Raw genomic sequence first — 16,678 nt, forward strand, 5'->3', positions numbered from 1 at the left:
TTAGGCTCAGACCCTGCAGATCTGTTCCTTCAGGGGCAATGACAGTGGTGATCAATGGCCAACCAGCATCATTAAAGCAAAGTATCATTTATTTAGAGCAGAAGTATTACAGAGCAAACATAACTTAAAAACAATCAAACACACCATGTGAGTGTCTAGTTTACTAGGTGGTTAACATTTTCCACATAGGGCCCCTAGTAGGACTAGCTTCCTGTGCTCTTCCCAGTGCATCTGTGTCAGCTTGTCTTTGTTGGAGCTCACTAACTGTCTCTGGACAGCCCCTGGTGACTCACCTCCCTTCACAGGAATCACTTTTTAATTATTTTATCCCTTAGATCTGGTAACTCCCAGCTCTGGCAAAACAAGGTTTACAACATACCTGAAACAGGATACAGGATCTTTTAAGCCAACAGTTTGCCCCATTGTCTTTCAAGTGTCTATTGAAACGACCGTATTTAGGAAGCCTTTGTGTTGCTTCCTTGTATGGTGTTCCCACAGCCCTCTCCTGCTAGATCAATACATTCCAACAGGGAAGTTTTGTAACCCCAGTATACAGTAACTTCTTCTCGCTGCCCCAGGCACATACAGGATTCATAAAGTTGTTACATCTCAGTATTCATAATATGATTACATAGTAGCTTCATTTCTGTCACAGAAGGATTCATCAAGGCATTGGACAACTGGTCAGAATTTCCAAAAGGGAATTATCCTCCTAAACTGGAGGACTTAACTGAATTTTAAAGGTCATTCAATCACTAATATAGATAATAGAACACTTGTTAATTCTCTGTTCCAGAGAAGTGACTTTTTCATGTTTTTGTTTGGCACTTGCTTCTGTTTGCTATATGTATTCTAAAACGAAGTTTCTGTCCTTTGTTGTTTTCAGAAATAGCTCAGCTAGCTAACTATGACAGTGGCACATCAGAAACTCCAGAAACAGATGAATCACTAAGTGTAAGTCTTCCTGTTACAGTGGTGGTGGCTGATGTTTTTAGCATATCAGTTTTAAAAATACAACGATGTGTTAATTGCATTGTTTCATTACATTCTCTAGCAGATTTTGTATATGGCTGGCTAAACAGAATATAGGTTAAATTTCAAACTAATACCAAGGTGCATAATGGATTAAAGATAGCAACAAGCAATAGCCCCATTATGCCTTCTGTTTTCAGGAAGTTGTAATTTTCACCATTTTCATAAAGTTACTAATATTTACTTCTGTGTATGGAGTTAGCTATTGCTAGAGACTCACTTGTTTTCTTGGTACCTTTTACATTTCTGCTTAATCACTATTTTTTTTCTCTTTTTGAAAAGGGTTTAAAAATCCCTCCAAAAATAAAACTAGAAATTTTTGCACATATTTTAAGTGCTCCATTTACACAGTTGTCCAAAATTTTAAAAGGTGCAATGCACTGGACAGATAAATGTCAACAGGTTAAAGTGGTAGCTCTAGATTTGGAAATTAAGATCTGTGAGTAGGAGGATTGTGCATTGAGTTTAAAAGATGTTTTGTTGCACCTTGAAGATACATATTGTGAAGATATTCTACTAGGGTTGTGGGTAGTAGTAAGTAATATAAAATAATCCTTTGTGGTGACTTGTTTAAATTGCCCCAAGGTAGAATAAAAGTCAGTGGAGATGACTGGAATTACTGGTGTGCTTAAGGGCAGAATCTGGCCCATTATAATAAAAAAAAACAAACAAACCTATCCATTTTTCTTCTAAACAAATAAACATAGAAAACACAGAGGTAGGATTGCAGTGCACCTTTGCAGCAAAAAAAGCAAATGCCTTTGGGCTGCATACATAATTCAGTTCAGTAATAGTTAATTGGCATGACAAGCTATACAAGTATTGCTAGCGTGTAAAATAGAATCCTCAGGTATTTGATGAAAATACTTCCAGTATTTCCAGGAAAAGGCCTGGGAGTGTGTCTGGGGTTTTTTCATCTTATGATCATTCCTGATTTGGTGGCAGGATGCCATCTACAAAGGGTTCGGATGCTGTGACATGGAGGTAACTGTACCTTTATATACACCTTTGGTCCCTCTGCATCTGAAATATTGCATAGATCTGGGCACTTAATTATCAGAAATATACTGGGGGGGAGGGATAGCTCAGTGGTTTGAGCATTGGCCTGCTAAATACGGGGTTGTGAGTTCAATCCTTGGGGGGGCCATTTGGGATCTGGGGCAAAAATTGGGGACTGGTCCTGCTTTGAGCAGGGGGTTGGACTAGATGACCTCCTGAGGTCCTTTCCAACCCTGATATTCTATGATTCTATGAAAGAGGAATAACAAAAATGATTAGGGGGCTGGAGTTACTGAATTACGCAGAGTGACCAACAGTTAAATACGTATGGCTTTGGTTAAGCAATGACTAGGGGATCATAAGTCTAGATATCGGGCTACATATCAGGAAACGCTTCATGATAATGTATTGTGTTAGTCTCTGAAATAATCACCCAGGGGACGTGTTGGAAACCACGTTGCTTAGCAAATGTAAAACTAGACTGTCCAAAACACTCATAAATGTGTAATTAGGAACAGTCTTGTTGTGGCAAGCAGATGAATTAAATGACTTAATAGGTCTTCACTTCCAGCTTCAGATGATATCATTCTATTAATATGCCTAGTTGCTTTCATGTACTGTATTGTTATATATTGTTATATATACCCTATTTGTGCAAAATGGTTGCCGGAAAAAGAGTGCTTTTTCCCCACTGCCTCCTGTCCTTTTCAAAATGCCCAGACCGACATCAGTGTTGGTCCCTCCCCTTTCAGTGGGGGATAGCCTCAGAGGTTCTGAAGACCTGCAAGTTGCAACTTGGCAATACAGGAAAGCAAGGCTAATTCATTTAGTGCTGCCACACTGGGCCATACCCACCAGGGATAGGTTAAAATAATTAGGTGTTTACCACTCATACCTCAGTGCCACCTCGTGTGGGAGGGTACCTGCTGCTTGAGAGCTCTGTGGAAATATCCTGAACCCTCTGTGAAGAAATATACATACCAATTCAGACATACTCTCTGGAACTAAAACCTCCCTCCCATCTGGCATATCAGACCTATTTTGAGGAAGGATATGGGAGAGAAAGTTCTTCACTAAATCTTGGGGCCCAATTGAGTGGCTTCACCGGGGTTCAACATTTATTTAAACTGGTCCTGCAGGAAATGAAAAAGTTGCTGAGCACATAAACAACAAATCAAGTAGGAGGAAGGATTTCTTTGCCATACATATAGGAAAGCTTTATATTATTAAGTATCCCCAAACTTAATTAAGAGTTAAGGTTTCCCAGTGGTGCTTCACACCTTTCCAGAATGTCAAGGTCAGCTACACTCCAAACTCTGGCAACCAGGATATGAAGAGTTGAGATACATGCCACCCCTACAGTGTAACCTTAAATCTGTCCTCTGCGCATACTAGTCTTTTCATTTTATACAGAACACTCTGAGGACCGAACACATGAGCACTCTAGGACATTGTCTTGACATGTCTCTTTGCTAAGGCAAAACTGGGATTTAGGTTCAAACATAGTGAAAAGGAACTATCTGTCCTACACTCAAGCACTGGGCCTTCGCCACACAAACCACCCCCTGACTTGCAAAATGCAACCTCCCTGCCCCCTGTCACTCTTCCCCGATGATTTCTTTCAAGATAGTGTCTTCACTTATCCCCTATTTAGCCCCAGAAATCACTCTCAACTATGCCACCACATTACTGATAATTCCCAGGACAAGTACACCGCTGTGCACCACTGCTAACGCAACCTACAGAACTGTGTGCTGAAATGAGGCACATATGATCCCTTTGAAGTCCTCGTGCACGTCTCGTAATAGCTGTGCCAGTATGCTCCAACAAATCCCTCCACCATTCAGTACAACTACACTGACACTATTGGAGTGCATGTCAATAAATGCTAGAATTCAAATATGCGGAGCACAACATAAACAACACGTTCTCTTAGTCCTTCCTCATGTCTGTTTATTATGGTAAATTATTCCCACCCCCAGGTACTGAACCATTCTTAGTGGCTGTTGCCAGTTCCAGGGGACAGGGTTAAGGCTGTGTTGTGGGAGTGGCCAAACTTTGAATTTCTTGTTTTTCAGAGATTTGACATTCTGGAAGGACATGATGTACCATTGGGCAATCTTAACCTTAACTCTGCATTAAGGTTTTGGACACTTAATTCTCAGCCTCCCCATGTACCACAGCCCAGCTTTCTGCCTCCATTTCTTCTGGTTCTTTGGCAATGATTACCCCCGTCACAAAATGTACTGTTTAGTCTCTCTGCTGCCTTTATATAATCTCCTCATCTCCAATCTCTCTGCCAGTCCAGTCCAGCCCAGTTTTCCTATCTCAGCCCTCCTCCCTAGGGAGAGGCGGGTGTTGGCGAGGGCCCCACAGGCTGAGGACCTGGGGAGAGGATTCAGGGACTGCCATGGAGGCAGTGGGAATGTTTTTGGAGTGGGGGGAAAACATGAGGGGGCAGCATGGATGTGGGGAGTTTTGGGGGACAGAACTGAAGCCCCCTAGTATGCCCCACTGCACAGCTCTGACCTCCTCCTTTCCACCCCACTCTTTCCTGTGCCTCTCCAACACCTCTCCGCATTTCCCCCTCACTGCTCTGACCTCCCATATTAGGCAACGAGTTCATCCATCCTTTCTTAGTACTTATCTATACATCAAGGACCAGATTTACAAAAGTATTCAGGCACCTAAGTGCCTCAGCAGGTCCAATGTCTAGCTGCATCCTTAGCTTGCTAAATATTTTTGTAAATCTGGCCTTATGTATATCTGCCAGCACCCCACCACAGGTGAGTAGATCAGTAGATGCAGAATAGCATATAACTTTCTGATGGAATGACAGCTTGTTTCAGAGCCTTCTCTGGCCCCTGACCAGTTGAGCTGTGGCTGATTGGCCAGAGCCATAAGAACATTCCATCTTGGTTTTGATGAGCATGTTGCAGCCTGAAAGCAATAAATAATTTTTTCTGTTTTCTATATGTCTGTAGAGCGTTAACTTTGTTCTCTTTCCCTTTTTTACTTAAAAGAGCTCTAATAGATCAGTGAAGCTCCAGAGGAAACCTCGTGAAAGCGATTTTGAAACAATTAAACTGATTAGTAATGGAGCTTATGGGTGAGTAATGCATGAGTGTAACAGCTCTTCTGCATTTTGTTTTTGCATAATTTCCCATTATTTCTTACTGTAAACAGCAGGGAGGGGCATGTGAATGTGTGTGTGTGCGTGCATCCGTGTGTGCCTGGGTGCTTTTCTAATTCTGGTTTCTATTCCAAATGCATTTCCCATGTTATTACTGACAGTTGTGATATACAAGAAATAACTGAGCCTTCTGCAAATTGGTGCTAGTCAGTAACAAAATCCAGTATAGCCAGCATACTTCGGTGTCGTGAATTAAGATAACATATATTCTCACCAAAAAGGATGCTTGTGAACCTGTAGAACTAAATGCCACATGAAGCTAAAGATGAAATGTTAAAGTGGAGTTTTGAAGAAAATTTAAAAAGTCTAAACTTAATATTGAAAGCAGAATTTTTTTCAGATTTTGGAAAGGAGTATAATTGAATCTGTAAGGAGTACACTGTAAAATAGTGTTCTTGCCCTAAAAACGTAAGTTGAAGAAAACATAGACACTGTTTTAAGTGAATACATAACATATTTTTTCCCAATTGAAAATACGTTTATACCAGTCTCTTTAAACCAAAGATGCCTGAATGATGTCCTACCGAGAGCTCCAGTGGCAGTTTGTCAATTCAAGGGCCTCGCTTGCCTGGATAAAAATGGAGACCACTCATCTTTCATTTCAATGCATCACACAGAGATTGCATGTCCCAGCATGCAGTGCTCTATCTTGGCAATGCCATGCTGCTCTGATTAAGATCAGACATTGCATGCTGTGCCCTGTGGTCTTTTTTGGGCTCCCCCTCTGTTCACGAAAGGATTAAAGCAAGTCCATAGATCCAAACTTCTGTGCTAAGAGAGGCTCAAAAAACAATTTGGGTCAACCCCAGGGTGGTTGAGGAGTCCACTACCAAAAAAAAGTTGGCTCTGCTGTGGGATGAGGAGCTGTTTCCTGGTCCTGAGCTCCTCATGCTGATTCTAGCCCTTTCTGCTCTCAGCCCGAATGGGGCAGCTGCATTATACGACTGAGCACTCACTGTAGAATTCCTGAATGTAAAAGAGAAAGCAGCTACAGTCCACCTTCCTATTTCATGCTCACTTTTAATGGCCAGAGGCTTGAGGTCATAGCTAATGCACCTCTCTGGTCACAGTTAGTTATTTCTTTGTTGTGACCCGTTGACCAAGGGAGTAGGAGTATTTCGGGCTGCAGCTAATTCACCCTTCATGCCAGTGATGGTCAGTCACTACAGTGCATGCAAGGGCTATTGTCTGTGCCCAGACTTGCTTATGTGGCTCAGCAAAAAGCCTGAAGAAAATGTAGCATAATTTTCATTAAAATTACATAAAAATCCAAACACAGCTCTCATTTCTCAACCTCACACAAATCATCCCCTCAGTGATTTTCCCCTAGGCACCTCATCACCACATATTCAATTCTTGCAATTGCCTCAGTACTTCGAAAAGGTCCTCTTCTCAGTAGGTAGCAGCTGCTGCCACCCCTGCTTCACCAGTGCATGCGTCTCTCTCTCCTTCCCCTGACAGCTGCTCCCTCCTTTCATCTTGTCCCAACTTTCTCACTGGAGGAGTGGGAAGATAGGGAAGGCACTGACTTGGCCAGCAGGGTGCAGAACAAAAGAGAATCTTAGCCATTGTACCCACCCAATCTTGGAGGGATTCCTGGTGGGGAGAGGAAAAGAGAGATGGGGCCAGAAACCCTGAGCCCCCACCCAAAGGGCAAAGGCTAGGCAGGTCTGTCTGTGCCTCATCCTCCTTATACTCTAAGAGCCTCAGCCAGTCATAGAGCAACATAGTGCAGAGAGCCACCTCTAGTCCAGAGCAGACCAAGTTTCATAGAACTGTAAAGCCAAAATGGACATTTATGATCATCTAGTCTGGCCTCCTGCATAACACAGGCTGAATTTCACCCAGTAATTTGAAGCAAGCCCAATAACTTGTGGTTTCAAATGAATTCAGGCTAAAATATGTGAAACCTTTGGGATTCACAGATGTTTTCATGAATAAACAGTAGCTGTCGATATTTTCTCAAGCTGCATATAATGGGACCCCACACATCACAAACTTTCATAGCAAGTGAGGAGAAATGAGTATTGTGTTCTGTTCTGTTGTATGTGGTAGTGTGAGAACCAATATAGAATAGAGTACTGGTGGTGGGATATACAAACCCCACACTGTAAGGAAGGGCTCAAGCAGCGACTCTGGGCCCAGCTGTACTCACTCTGCCATACCTGTAAAGCATTCATGTCTTGGAAGAGGAACTCATAAGCACCTTTCTGGTTAGATTTCCACTCCGCTTTACAAGGTAGGAGGTAGATTAATTTGCATTGACATTTTTCAGGCGTTTAGTGTGTTTAATTGAGTTGGCAGCATGTGATTGGTTGATTTACTGTACATTTATTATCAGTATGTTTAAAGGGTAACATATCATTAGTACCCTGAATTCCTCTTATCCTGTCTAAGAAATGGAATATAATTAAGCAATAATTTCTGTTGCATCTGTTGATACAAAGCAATAAACTTCTTCATAGGAATTTATTACAGTTTATTTACAAGTATAAACAGCTGAAATTAAAGTTATTGTTATGCTACACGGGTTTTTTTTTCTCTTCCAGTGTTTTTCCACTTCATTAACTCTCTGAAGTAATCTAAATGTGTGTGAATTCTGCCTGTGCTTCACTGATTTATTCTCAGGAATATGTCACTAGGTGTATTTTGTGATGTGGCTTGCTAATACTTGATTATGTTGTTGTAATATTTCATTTCTTTCAAGGATGTAGTGAAAGGATTCTTCCTGAACCAAATGAGAAGAAAATGTTACCGAGTGCAGTGTCTTTGTTTGATTGGTTTTGCAATGGATGTTCCTGCCTTCACAGTGAAGTGAAAGGCTTTGACAATTTGACAGCGTAATTGTTGGCCTTGGCACGTTGTAGCAGAGATTTGTCAGATATGTTAAACTTCATGAGTTTAAATTTGAACCATTGGTTTTTTTTGAAAGTTTGAGTAAATATCTTAGCAGTATTCCGCTTTGTAATTGGTTGAATAAACTCATTTGTAGTGTAATTAAATGACTGTATAGTAATGAGGTACATCGGGCTTTTGGGAATGGTTGGGAATATACAAGAAGTTAAACAAGCTGTGAATCAGTAAACATGTAGGATGCAGGCCAGATCATTAATGGTTTCACAAGCTGTCTGTCTTAGACTCTCTCACCAGCCAAAAGGTATTCCTTTAATGCTCCCCAAATTTTTAATTTTCATTACTGTTCAAGCAGATTTTCTCCAAATTTTAAAATTTCAAATGGTAACATATAGGAACTCTTTGGTCCACCTGCTGCAGCTGCCATCAGCATGGCTGCATAAACAAGCTCAATCAATTACATCTTACAGTTAGTTTTATTGGGCGTGTGAACTCCCCATTTGGATTTGTTAGGCAGTTGCTTTAGTTTTGCATAATAGTGCCTGCTTTACGCAATGATCTGGTGCCAATTACATCAATTGAAAAAGGGGTGGTGAATTGAATATTTGGGTTGGGTACATACGACATACTGGCCTAGTGTGTCTCGTTCCCCATTAGCATCTGATCCATTTAGAGTAAAAAGGCCTAATACTGCTACTAGCTAATCCAATAATTTCTGTCAATCAAATGGTAGATGCTCGTATTTTTGATGTTGAAGGCCCTAGGTTCAGTCCCCATTGAGGGCCTGTGCATGGTGGCCCATCTGGGAATTTGAACTCTTGTGCCCTTCAGATGCATGTCCCATAATAAGGGGAGTAACACCCTGGATAAGTGTCTTGCTTCTCTCCAGTGGATGGTACATAGAGGAGAATAAGATCCTTCTAAAGCTACCAGCTACAGAGTTAGCTCAAGTAGTAGAGGCAGATGCTTTTGAGGCTGAAAGTCCCATTTTCAATCACTGCTGACTGTAGGGTATGTTACAAAGTGCTGGAAAATAATTTCTCAAGTGAGTGTTTCAATTACTCCCAGCCCTCTTTTTTTATTTGGAATGCAACAAAGTGGAACTTTCACTGAGATTATTCATTTTATAAAAAAGCTGGGCAGTAGTATCATTGTTTTACATGGACTTTTACAAACAGTATTAAAAGTGGGAGGAGGTACTCTTAGGGCAGGTCTACACTAGAAGTGCTACATTGGCGCAGCTGTGCTGCTGTAGTGCATCTGGTGAAGATGCTCTATGCCGAAGGGAAAGCTTTATCCCATCGGCATAATTACTCCACCTCTGAGAGAGGCAGAAGCTATGTCAGCGAGAGAGCGTCTCCTGCCGATATAGCGTCAGTATGGACAGTGCTTAGGTTGCTGTAACTTGCGTTGCTTGATGGGGTGTCTTTTTCACACCCCTGAGTGACGTAAGTTAGATCAACTTAAGCGGTAGTGTAGACCTGCCCTTAGATATTGAGAGATGCTTTTTTCAGCTTCAGAAGAAAATCTACATGAAGTAGTCAAACAACTGCAACTAGTAGCAGGAGGAAAGCAAAATTATAGGGTTTTATGAGATGGGTAGTTGATCACTTAGTGTTTAGGCATCAGCTAGCTGGAAGATAATTTAAGATCAGAAGTAGGGATATTTCACTATCACCTGTATGCATATTACATTGACAAACCATAAATCACAGTTGCCTGGATGTTTTCCCTACATCATAGACAACAAAGCCTCAATTCTAGGGTGATGCAGAATTCACAAATCTCTTCTCAGGAAACTACTTGAAAATAAAGCCGCTAGCACTTGAGAGAGAGACACTGTCTCTTTTAAACTGCAAATATAGCAAGGTATCTGATTATTCCCTAAGGAGTCCAGGGTTCTTTGATAAATTAGGGAACCGGGTCAAAGAGACTAATGCAGCTTCTTTAGCCTCAAGCACCAAATCTACCCCAGGTTACAAAATGGCTCTAATGCAGTTGTGGAAGTTGTAATAAGGGCTTTAAACCAGGACTGAAGCGCTGTAGTTATTTAAGAGAAACCCAAATGTTCTTTCTCCTGTGGCAGATTTTGAGGCTACCTTGTGCAGGAAAAGTCTTCCACAATTAACATCTGCATTTGATTAGGTAAACCTTTTGAAATTTTATTTTTAAACCTCCTTTGTCTGTAGGAGTGTATTATCCTCTGCATCTAACCCAGCCAAATCAGAGCCAATGTTTTCAGGCAATAATAACAGGATTATTGAAGTAATTAATATTAGAGCTGAAAGGAGGCAATATTCAAAGATCCGTATGTCAGTGATGAGACTTTTTTGGAGGAGTAAACTTTGTTTATTGTGATTAAATGTAAGATCAATAAAATATAGGATACCAGTGCAAAACTTTGTCACTAAATATAAATGCCGATCATCACAGTGAGACAGACCATGGAAGCAAACTCCAGCAGCCATGCCAAGAAAGTAGATAGAAAGGAAGGTAAAAAACCCAAACCCACAGTTCCAGAAACTAGAGGATTAGAATAATGCCATTCAGAACCAGGAACTCTGGATTGTCCATCTGATTGAGACAAAATTCTAGTTGAATGCTGCTTAAATGACGTAAAAACAAGTGCAATGTAAGAAACAGGTGCCCCAATGAGTCTCCTTAATGTAGTCTGGATGAAAAAGTATTTACTCTGTGCGATTGTGCCCACTTACTGAGTGTCTGGGCACCAAGGAAAATTTTGGTTTGCAAGCAGTGAATGCGGCCAGGTAAAAGTCCTGGTAAGTAATGGGCCAGAGCTTCCAGAGTGTTAGAAATAATAGTTTACTTGTGGTAGAAATGAATTGCTTGCTGACTTGTTGCAAATAAAGCTTATCACCAGGGATTTATGAGTGAGGATGCCCAGAATCTCTTGTAACACCATGTGGACTCCGAGTGAGCTTGTATTCCGTTCAGGGTTGACTATTGCACTGGCAGCTTTCCAATGTTATACAGAGGAGTGTTTGATGGGTCTTAGGGATTAAATATGCATCCCATTTTACATGTTATCATGGTCTATAGCAAGGGTTTTGACCAACATATGGAAAAGTGCTAAAGCAATTGTTTAGCTGTGAAGTAAAATTAAAACCTGTAAATATAGTCTTTCTAAAAGAAATCTGATAGCTGGGAAGATTAATATCAAGTGAAGTGCATTGGGCTGACCCTTTAAATATGGTCAGCATGCAAAATTGGAAGCAAAAGAAGACAAAAAATAGTCCATGAATTACAAAAGCGAAGGGATTTTCTGGGATGGTATTATGGGTTAATTAGGGGCTGTTCTCATGTTACTAGACTCTTGGGACCTGCTAAAAATAATAAAAAACAAGGAAAGAGCTGGAAGAGAAAGCCAATTGTCTTATCAAAGTCAGCTGGACAGATATCCACTAAGAGGCTGAAGGCCTATTTTGTTATCTGCTTCCTCTTCATCAATCCCCTCCTGTGTGATGACATATCCCAAGTTTGATCAGCTGTTCATTTTGCACTTTGATGCTTCAGCCAATACATGGGGGACAATATTGTTTCAGCTGCAGTGCTGTACATTTCAAGTAATAGCCTGTTGATCAGAAACATCTATCCAAGACAGAAATAAGCTACCACTTGCATTCAAGGAAGGTAGAAATCGTGACTTTGAAATGTGTCTCATTGAACAGTTGAGGAATAATCTGTAGTATGCTCCAGGTTTTCGCATCTATAGCAATGACATCTCCGCTGATGTCATGAAATAATGAGACCATATTTTTGCTACTATTAATTAATTTATATGGCTTATAGTTACCCTCCAATCCTAGAAGAAATCTCTAAAATCAAGGTATAGTTGTAAACTGGACCAGTAGGGTGAGCTGTTCATTGTGGCTCCTATCAAGCAGCACCGCTGTGTCATTATTAAAAGTAAGGAAAGGGAGAAAGGCAGGAAAATCAGACCTGGGAAGAAAAAAGAGGGAGTGAGATGTGGGGGTGTAGAGGATGTGGGAAGATGACTGAGCCTTTCAGTATAATGTGGGACTTCACCCTTTATTTGGTAAGCTATGGTACAGTCATAGAAGCCCAGTTCCGTGGGTTCGGGGCAGCTCAGAGTACAAAAGAGCATGGTACAGAAAAGAGGCCTGCCTAGGAATGTTAAGATGCAGCAGGAGAAGTTTCTGTAATTGTTTTCAGTCTTATTGCAATGAAGTTGTGATAAGTTCAGCTTCTCAGTCAAGTGTCTCTGTGACTGTATATTCCTCCTAGCCTTCCCTTCCATTCGGAGTGCAACATATACAAAGACTTGGAAAGCAGCTGGCCTAAAAGACAAGCACCTGCTTTCCTGGTGATGTATATAGATGGCAATTCACATTACTAAATTTTCCCCCGTTTTTTGAAACTGCAACAACTTTTGTACCTTTTTATTTAACTCTTCTACTCTGGAGAGTCTTGCTATTCAACAACCATTTCAGTGACCATTCAGCACGTTTAACTACCAACTTTTAACTCAGTGGGAGTTGAGGGCACTTCAGGATTCGGCGCTTTGACTTCAATAACTGTGGTATAGAGTTGTTTCAGGTATGCTCAGGATATTGACAGGTTGTGGGGAGAGAAAAGTAGCATAACTACCATGAATTCAGAGGAAGAAAGGAAATCTACAATATTAATGTATCTGGAGCCACTTTCTTCATTTCAGCAAGCACAAATATGGAGAGAGAATTCCACTAGACACTTTCAAAAACCTGTGTTTACCCATGTCTCCATCCATATTGACACAGGGCATTGCTTCAGATGCAAATACAAACAAAAGGACAAGGAGTCAAAAAATGCTGCAAGTTGAGTTGTCCTCCTGAGGCACCAGCATGAAACTCAGAATACTCAGTTTCTGATTGCTTGAGTGAATAAGGCAGTGTGAGATCCCCCGGAATTGAATAGTGAATGGTGCCATGAGTGTGTATTCTTTGTCAGACACATGGGAATGTAAAACGCTGCACAATATAAACAATGCATGCGTGTGTTTATATAATTGTGCTGTCTCCTGCTCCCACTCCCTGTTGAATCTGATACTGCTTGAAGTTGACAAATATTTTCTGAAGAAATGTGGACTGCTGAGCCCTGTTTACATGGAAGTGTATATGGGTGCCTACCTGTGACGTTTAAGGCTGAGGTGGTGGCATAAGGAAGTGTAACATTAATTAGATAAAGGCTCTGATATTAATCATGATGATAATTTGTTTGACAGGTCAGATACATTTGATCTTACTAGTTCCTGTGATGTTGTCTTTAAATTTAAATTACTAGCTGCACAGCTCCATAGATTGTGCAGAAGGAAGCATTTTTATTAAGGCTCAATTTTAATAGCCTCCAATTAATACCTATTACTGCATCCTTAAGAGCTCATCTTGCCAGGCCTGGCTGAAGGGCAGCTTTTGGAGTCCATCAGCAGTGCTTCATTGGCCCCAATCCTGAAAAGGGAGTTCCTGCACAGAGTCCTGCAGAGTTCAATAAGACTGTGTATTGACATAAGAATTCCTTGGAAGATCAAGGTTTCAGGCAGGGGAAGGGGTCACTTTCCCGCGCGTAAGATGTCAGGAAGGTAACAAGAATAAGAGGGTTGAAATAGGAAAAAGAGAGGAGGACAAAGGGACAAAATTGGTAGACAGAGGCTGAGCTTGACAGGAAATGGGGACAAAGAGAAGGGAGAGGGAGGATAGAAAGAGAGCCAATGGGAAAAGAAGGGTGTTAGAAACTAAGTGAAAGGGAGGGTGGGGGCGGAGAGGAAAATCCATTTCAGGGAGGGGTGGGAAGAGATGGAGGAAGAAAAGTAAGAAGCCAACAGGGAGGAGAACTGATCTGTGGAGTTGCGTAACTAACTCAGTTTTTTATTCCACCTTGGGAGGGGCATGAAACAGGAGCAGGTCTTTGTAAAAGGCACAAAGGGTGGGGCTTGACTCACTTGACTCACTGCCCAAGGTGTTTTCTACCTAAACATTATGATGTAATGTCTTTCAGCTGCCCTACCCTTGGTTGGGAACTGTACTTTCAGAGACAATGGAAAAGATTAATGACAACCTTTTCAATCAGAGAAAACACTCACCAGGAATATCACGCCACAAAAGAAATGAAAAACAACTTTGGCTGTTCAGAAGGGTTTATAAATTTCTCTAGTGTGGGGTTAGAGTACTCTTTATCAAAAATAGTGAGACAAAAAGTAAATTGTGAGCTGCCTTTTTTATTTAAATAATTATATGGAGATATAAGTGGGTCTCTGGGGGGCACAAATTGAATTAGAAATGACATAATCAACTTCTCCCTTTTTCTTTGCTTTCTCTGTCTCATCCTTTCCTTTCCACACACCCAAACTGCTATGATAATTACATACTAAAAATGCCCTAAGCAATAAATATTACAAAATAGAGGTAATGCAATGTAAAGATTTTTCAGGATTTGCCTCCAGGGATTTTTAGAAAATGTAGTAATTTACATCCTGTGTCCATGCTCCAGTGCAGGGGTCATGGAATGAGTGATCTCTTTCACCAAATCCTGGAAGCAACCAGGGCTGCTCAGATGCTGCTTTGCTTTCACTCTGCTTTGTTTTCACCCCCAAATCCCAACCCAGATGACAGTGAGCCCAGTCAGTGTGGCCCCAATGGAATTTCTACATATCTAGGGCAAGACTTAATCCCACATTAATAGGGAAGCTAACACAGTGATCCATTTTGATGGAATCAGCCACTGCTGATCTGCCCTTGGTAGTGGTAAATGCTGATGTCAGGGACAGGGTGATGGTAACAGATGAGGCACCTGGCAACTGGCAAAGCAAGAGCCACCCGACTGAGCAGCTTTTGCCCTTCCAGGCATTTCACATATGAAACCTCATGAGAAGTCCATGATTTATTTGAAAATTCCCTGAAATGGAGGCTGAATCATAATGATGACACACACTTGCAGAATAGGCACTTGTCAGAATGATTTATAATGTTGGCCATAGCTGTTTTTTCTCTATAAATCCTTTGCAGGTGGAAATGCCCAGAATCCATCTGAGCTGAGAGCATTTGCAGGCTTTATTTAGGTTTTTTAATTGTGTGAGGTTGATGTGTCAATTGAGGCTGCATCTTGGTCATGAAACAAAACAGTATTCGGGAGCTCAGATTTGAAAGACTAGTCACTGACATCTTTGTTTTGTACTATATATAAATATAAATAAATCTCATCACCAATCCCTTTTTTCTCCTGTTGTTTGGTCTGTTTCAGTGCCGTTTATTTTGTGCGACATAAAGAAACCAGACAGAGATTTGCCATGAAGAAAATTAACAAACAGAATCTCATCCTCCGAAACCAGATTCAGCAGGCCTTTGTTGAGCGTGATATCCTGACATTTGCAGAAAATCCATTTGTCGTCAGCATGTACTGCTCCTTTGAAACTAGACGCCATTTATGTATGGTCATGGAGTATGTGGAAGGTAAAGTATTTGTTCTCTTTACAGTGGGAAGAACAGTGTATTTTAGCATCAAAAAAGGAAAATCAACTGTATTTACATTACAAAAGCTTGCCTGTGTGTGTTCTGTACAGTAGCTATGTACACGTAGGATCTAAATCCACCAAAGAGATGGCTTCATTCCCAATCATTATCTTTTGGTGATTGCCTGTAAACTGCTTGTCTTGCAGCTCTAAAGAGAAGTAATGCTCAATGAATGAGTTTGTTATAATTTATAATCATAAGTGTCCTGTAACACTGGAAATTCATGTGAAAATAAAGTTAAGAAGTTATCTTCTGCTTTTGAAATTCTCACCACTGTGAAAATGATAGTGTATCTGAAAACAATTTACAGTAATAAGCTTGAAACACCAAAGAGACACCTTCAAGGGGACGCTGACATTGAGAGAAAGAAGGTCCAGTGGTTAGACTGTTAGCCTGGGTCGTGAAAGAGAGAAAGATCCTGTGTGATCTTGGTTGGTCTTTCTGGGTGTCAATTCCCCATTTGTAAAATGAGTATAACAAGACTTCTCTACCTTACAGGGGTATTGTGAATAAATACATTAAAGAGTAAGAGGCATGCAGATTCTATGTTGATGGGTCCATATAAATATCTTAGGTAGGTAGATAGTAGAGAGTTTCTCCTGTCGGTGTAGGTACTTCACCTTCCTGAAAGGCAGAAGCTATGTTCCCAGGAGGAGCCCTCCTGTTGACCCAGCGCTGTCTATGCTGGGGGTTAGGTCAGTATAATTACATGGATTTTCCACACCTTTGAGTGACATAGTAGTGTAGGCGAACATAGTAGTGTAGGCCAAGCCTAAGTCTTGATGATGATATTTAAGGTAGTGAATCAAAATTTAGTAAAAAAAAAATAAAAAATTCTTTTTGAAAACACCTGAATCTCATTCAGGGTCTAGGATATCTTTATCCTTGCACCAAATGCACACGTACGCCACTCAGCCACAGGGCAGGTAATTATACATGCTACGCTGAGTACAATAAACAGGATATCCCCCACTCTGCTGCTAGGCTTTTGCCTGTATTTTCTCCTACAGCTACCTAGGTTAATGATAGGGTTTTTGTTTAAATCAAGAAGTTTTGATTATAGTTTAGTTTAAAGGTT

At 40.9% G+C, this 16,678-nt stretch overlaps 1 protein-coding gene across 8 annotated transcripts in view; it reads left to right on the forward strand.

Moving 5' to 3' along the window:
• The window catches only part of MAST4 (microtubule associated serine/threonine kinase family member 4), a 446,036-nt gene that overhangs the window by 382,982 nt on the left and 46,376 nt on the right, over positions 1-16,678 (forward strand). For 7 of the 8 annotated variants that reach the window (XM_043546459.1, XM_027821471.3, XM_043546464.1 and 4 more), the window contains 3 exons: positions 887-954; positions 5,055-5,140; positions 15,332-15,540. In XM_043546459.1, coding sequence (XP_043402394.1) covers positions 887-954; positions 5,055-5,140; positions 15,332-15,540 — 363 coding nt within the window. The remainder of the gene's footprint in view (positions 1-886; positions 955-5,054; positions 5,141-15,331; positions 15,541-16,678) is intronic. The other variant, XM_043546460.1, reaches the window with a different exon arrangement.

Source organism: Chelonia mydas, chromosome 5 (assembly GCF_015237465.2).
Source record: "Chelonia mydas isolate rCheMyd1 chromosome 5, rCheMyd1.pri.v2, whole genome shotgun sequence".
Lineage (NCBI taxonomy): Eukaryota > Metazoa > Chordata > Testudines > Cheloniidae > Chelonia > Chelonia mydas.